This window comes from Temnothorax curvispinosus, unplaced genomic scaffold, assembly GCF_003070985.1.
Source record: "Temnothorax curvispinosus isolate PA1 unplaced genomic scaffold, ASM307098v1 QBEX01012401.1, whole genome shotgun sequence".
NCBI lineage: Eukaryota > Metazoa > Arthropoda > Insecta > Hymenoptera > Formicidae > Temnothorax > Temnothorax curvispinosus.
In genome coordinates, this window is record NW_020222181.1 from 3745 (window position 1) to 6176 (window position 2432).

Sequence of the window (2432 nt, forward strand, 5' to 3'; positions counted from 1 at the left end):
TTACCCCTCCATATATAAAACAATGTAATTGAATAAACACTTGAAATATATATTTCAACGAAAATATGCACTCGGACAGGCGGCATTTACATTCTCCATCATCTCGGTTTCCGCGTGCGAATTGGTCTAGATCGCGGCGCGGTAGATCCGCTTCCGATGCTGAACATGCCGGGCGTCGAGGGATTGAAGGGCGGCGGCGCGGTCGTGGTTCCGAAATTGATGGTAGCAGGCGCCGACGGTGTGGGGAAGTTGAATCCCGTTGGTGCTGGAAAACAGAAGGATGCAAATGCAATTAGTATAATCCAATCAGAGTTTCTAAAGTAGTAAAAGATTGCGCGATCGTGTTTCACAAATATTTAGGTTTTTGTATTATATCTAAAGTTTGATGCTTTTAGCGCAACTTAAATTTTTAATGATTACAATCACGCCAATGTTAAAACAATTTAGTCCTGATTACCTGGAGGTTTGGAAGCTGAGGATCCAAACTGGAACGGGACGGGCGCTGCGGCCGGGGGATTGTTGCTTCCAGCGTTAAAGTTGGATCCGAAGGGAAACGTCGGGTTCTGTTGGCCGTCTTTCGGAGCGTTCCCGAAGACGAACATATTATTTGTACTACCGCTCGCGTTATTAGCGTTACCAGCCCCGAAAGCCGGAACAGGCGGATTGGACGTGCCGAAGCTCGTGCCGGTCGCCGGCGTCGCTCCGAATAGAGATTTGTTGTCGCCGAACGTAGTGCCGCCGCTAGCGGCACCGAACGCGATGCTCGGAGGATTTTGCGCGCCGAAAGTGCTCGGTGGCGAGGAGATGCCGAAGGCTTCAGTAGCCGGAGTAGCGCTCGCTCCGAATATGGGAACTGACGGTGCGTTATTATCGGTCGCGCCGAATATCCCGGTTGTACCGCCGAAAGCCGGTGCCGCCTGCACGTTCGTCGCCGTCCCTACGCCAGGTGTCCCGAACGCGGGCGTCGTGTTGTTGGTGGTGTCGAAGCCGGAAGTGGTGGAGACGTTGCCGGGGATGCCAAACGCGGGAGCGGTCGTGTTGCCGGTTTGCGTGGTCGAGCCGAATAACGGTGCAGCCGTCGTGCTGCCGAACATGCCGCTCGCCGTTCCGAAAGACGTCGAAGGCTTCGTCTGGCCGAAAGCCGGGGTGCCGCTACCAAATACCGAAGGTGCCGCGGTAGTCGGAATCGAATTAGCGTTAGCATTGGAGAACAAACTGGAGCTAGGCGTGCTGCCGGACGTCGACACAACGTTGGTCGTCGAGACGAAAATCGAAGGAGCCATGGTTGTTGGGCTGTTAAATATACCAGCGGTTTCTGACGTTGTTTTGGAGGCTGGCGCAGCTCCGAAAAGTGGCTGACTGTTGTTGCTTGCTCCAAATATGTTCGCGCTTGTCGTCGTATTTGACGTAGTGGCGAAAATGGATGTGGTGGGTGCGCCGAATTGTGGAACGGCGGTCGTAGGTGTTCCAAATTGCGATACTGTGGTCGTAGGTGTTCCAAATTGCGTTGCTGTGGTCGTAGGTGTTCCAAATTGTGAAACTGTGGTCGTAGGCGTACCAAATTGTGGAACGGTGGTAGTGGTGGACGCTCCAAATGCGGGAATCGCATTGTTGCTTATCGCGTTCAAGCTGCTCGTATTGTTAACAATTGTAGCTGGTAGAGCCAAGGACGTCGTGCTTGAAGTATTGGAAGCGCCAAAAAGATAGATAGGTGTCAAGGAAGTAGCGGACGTCGTGCCCAACGAGAACGTCGACGCGCTCAACGGTCCGAATGTCGATGCTGCGGCAGTCGTGGTGTTCGCGGTAAACGAATTATTTGCGACGGTTGTTATCGAAGTGTTGGGCGTGAAATTGAAAGAGTTAGTCGTAACTTGCGACAATGATGTTGCTCCACTGTTTGCAAGACTTCCAAAAGCGTTCATTTTCGGTTGAACGTTACTGCTAGGCTGATTAAACATGAAGTTATCCGACTTTGCAGGTTGCAAAGCGGTATTATTACTTCCGAAACTGAATAAAGGTGCGATCGCGGATGTTGTAACGCTACTCGATGTGCTATTGCTTACAACGTTGTTAAAACCGGCGATGCTAGTTGCAGTAGTATTGACCGGCAATAATGTCGTCCCGGGTGATTGGGACGGCAAGGTTGATACAGCTACTTGAGTGGGCGTCACAAGAGATAAGGCGGGTTTGTTGCTACCGAAAGCAAAAGTAGGAGTAGTTTGAGTATTCCCGGTACTGGGCGAACTAATGATAGCACTTGCAGTAAAGATTTTATTCGTCTCAATTTTTCCTTCAGCCGCAGTGCTAGGATTAATCGGTGCGAATGTTGAACTCGATGGCGCTTTGTCGACTACCAAGAAATTAGTGGACTTTGATAAAGTTGGCGTAAAAGTATTGCTACTATATGTGATACCAGTGCCAAAACTCGGCAA

The 2432-nt window shown here is 50.8% G+C and overlaps 1 protein-coding gene across 1 annotated transcript; it reads right to left on the minus strand.

The window, feature by feature from the left end:
• Positions 1 to 6: 6 nt before the first annotated feature.
• LOC112462411 (nuclear pore complex protein DDB_G0274915-like) lies at positions 7 to 2426 on the minus strand (the record flags this gene model as incomplete). The annotated part of the gene is made up of 2 exons (XM_025028156.1): positions 7 to 265; positions 458 to 2426. Coding segments are annotated over 2 exons (2136 nt in total), but the record flags the coding sequence as incomplete, so codon positions are not given.
• Positions 2427 to 2432: the final 6 nt, after the last annotated feature.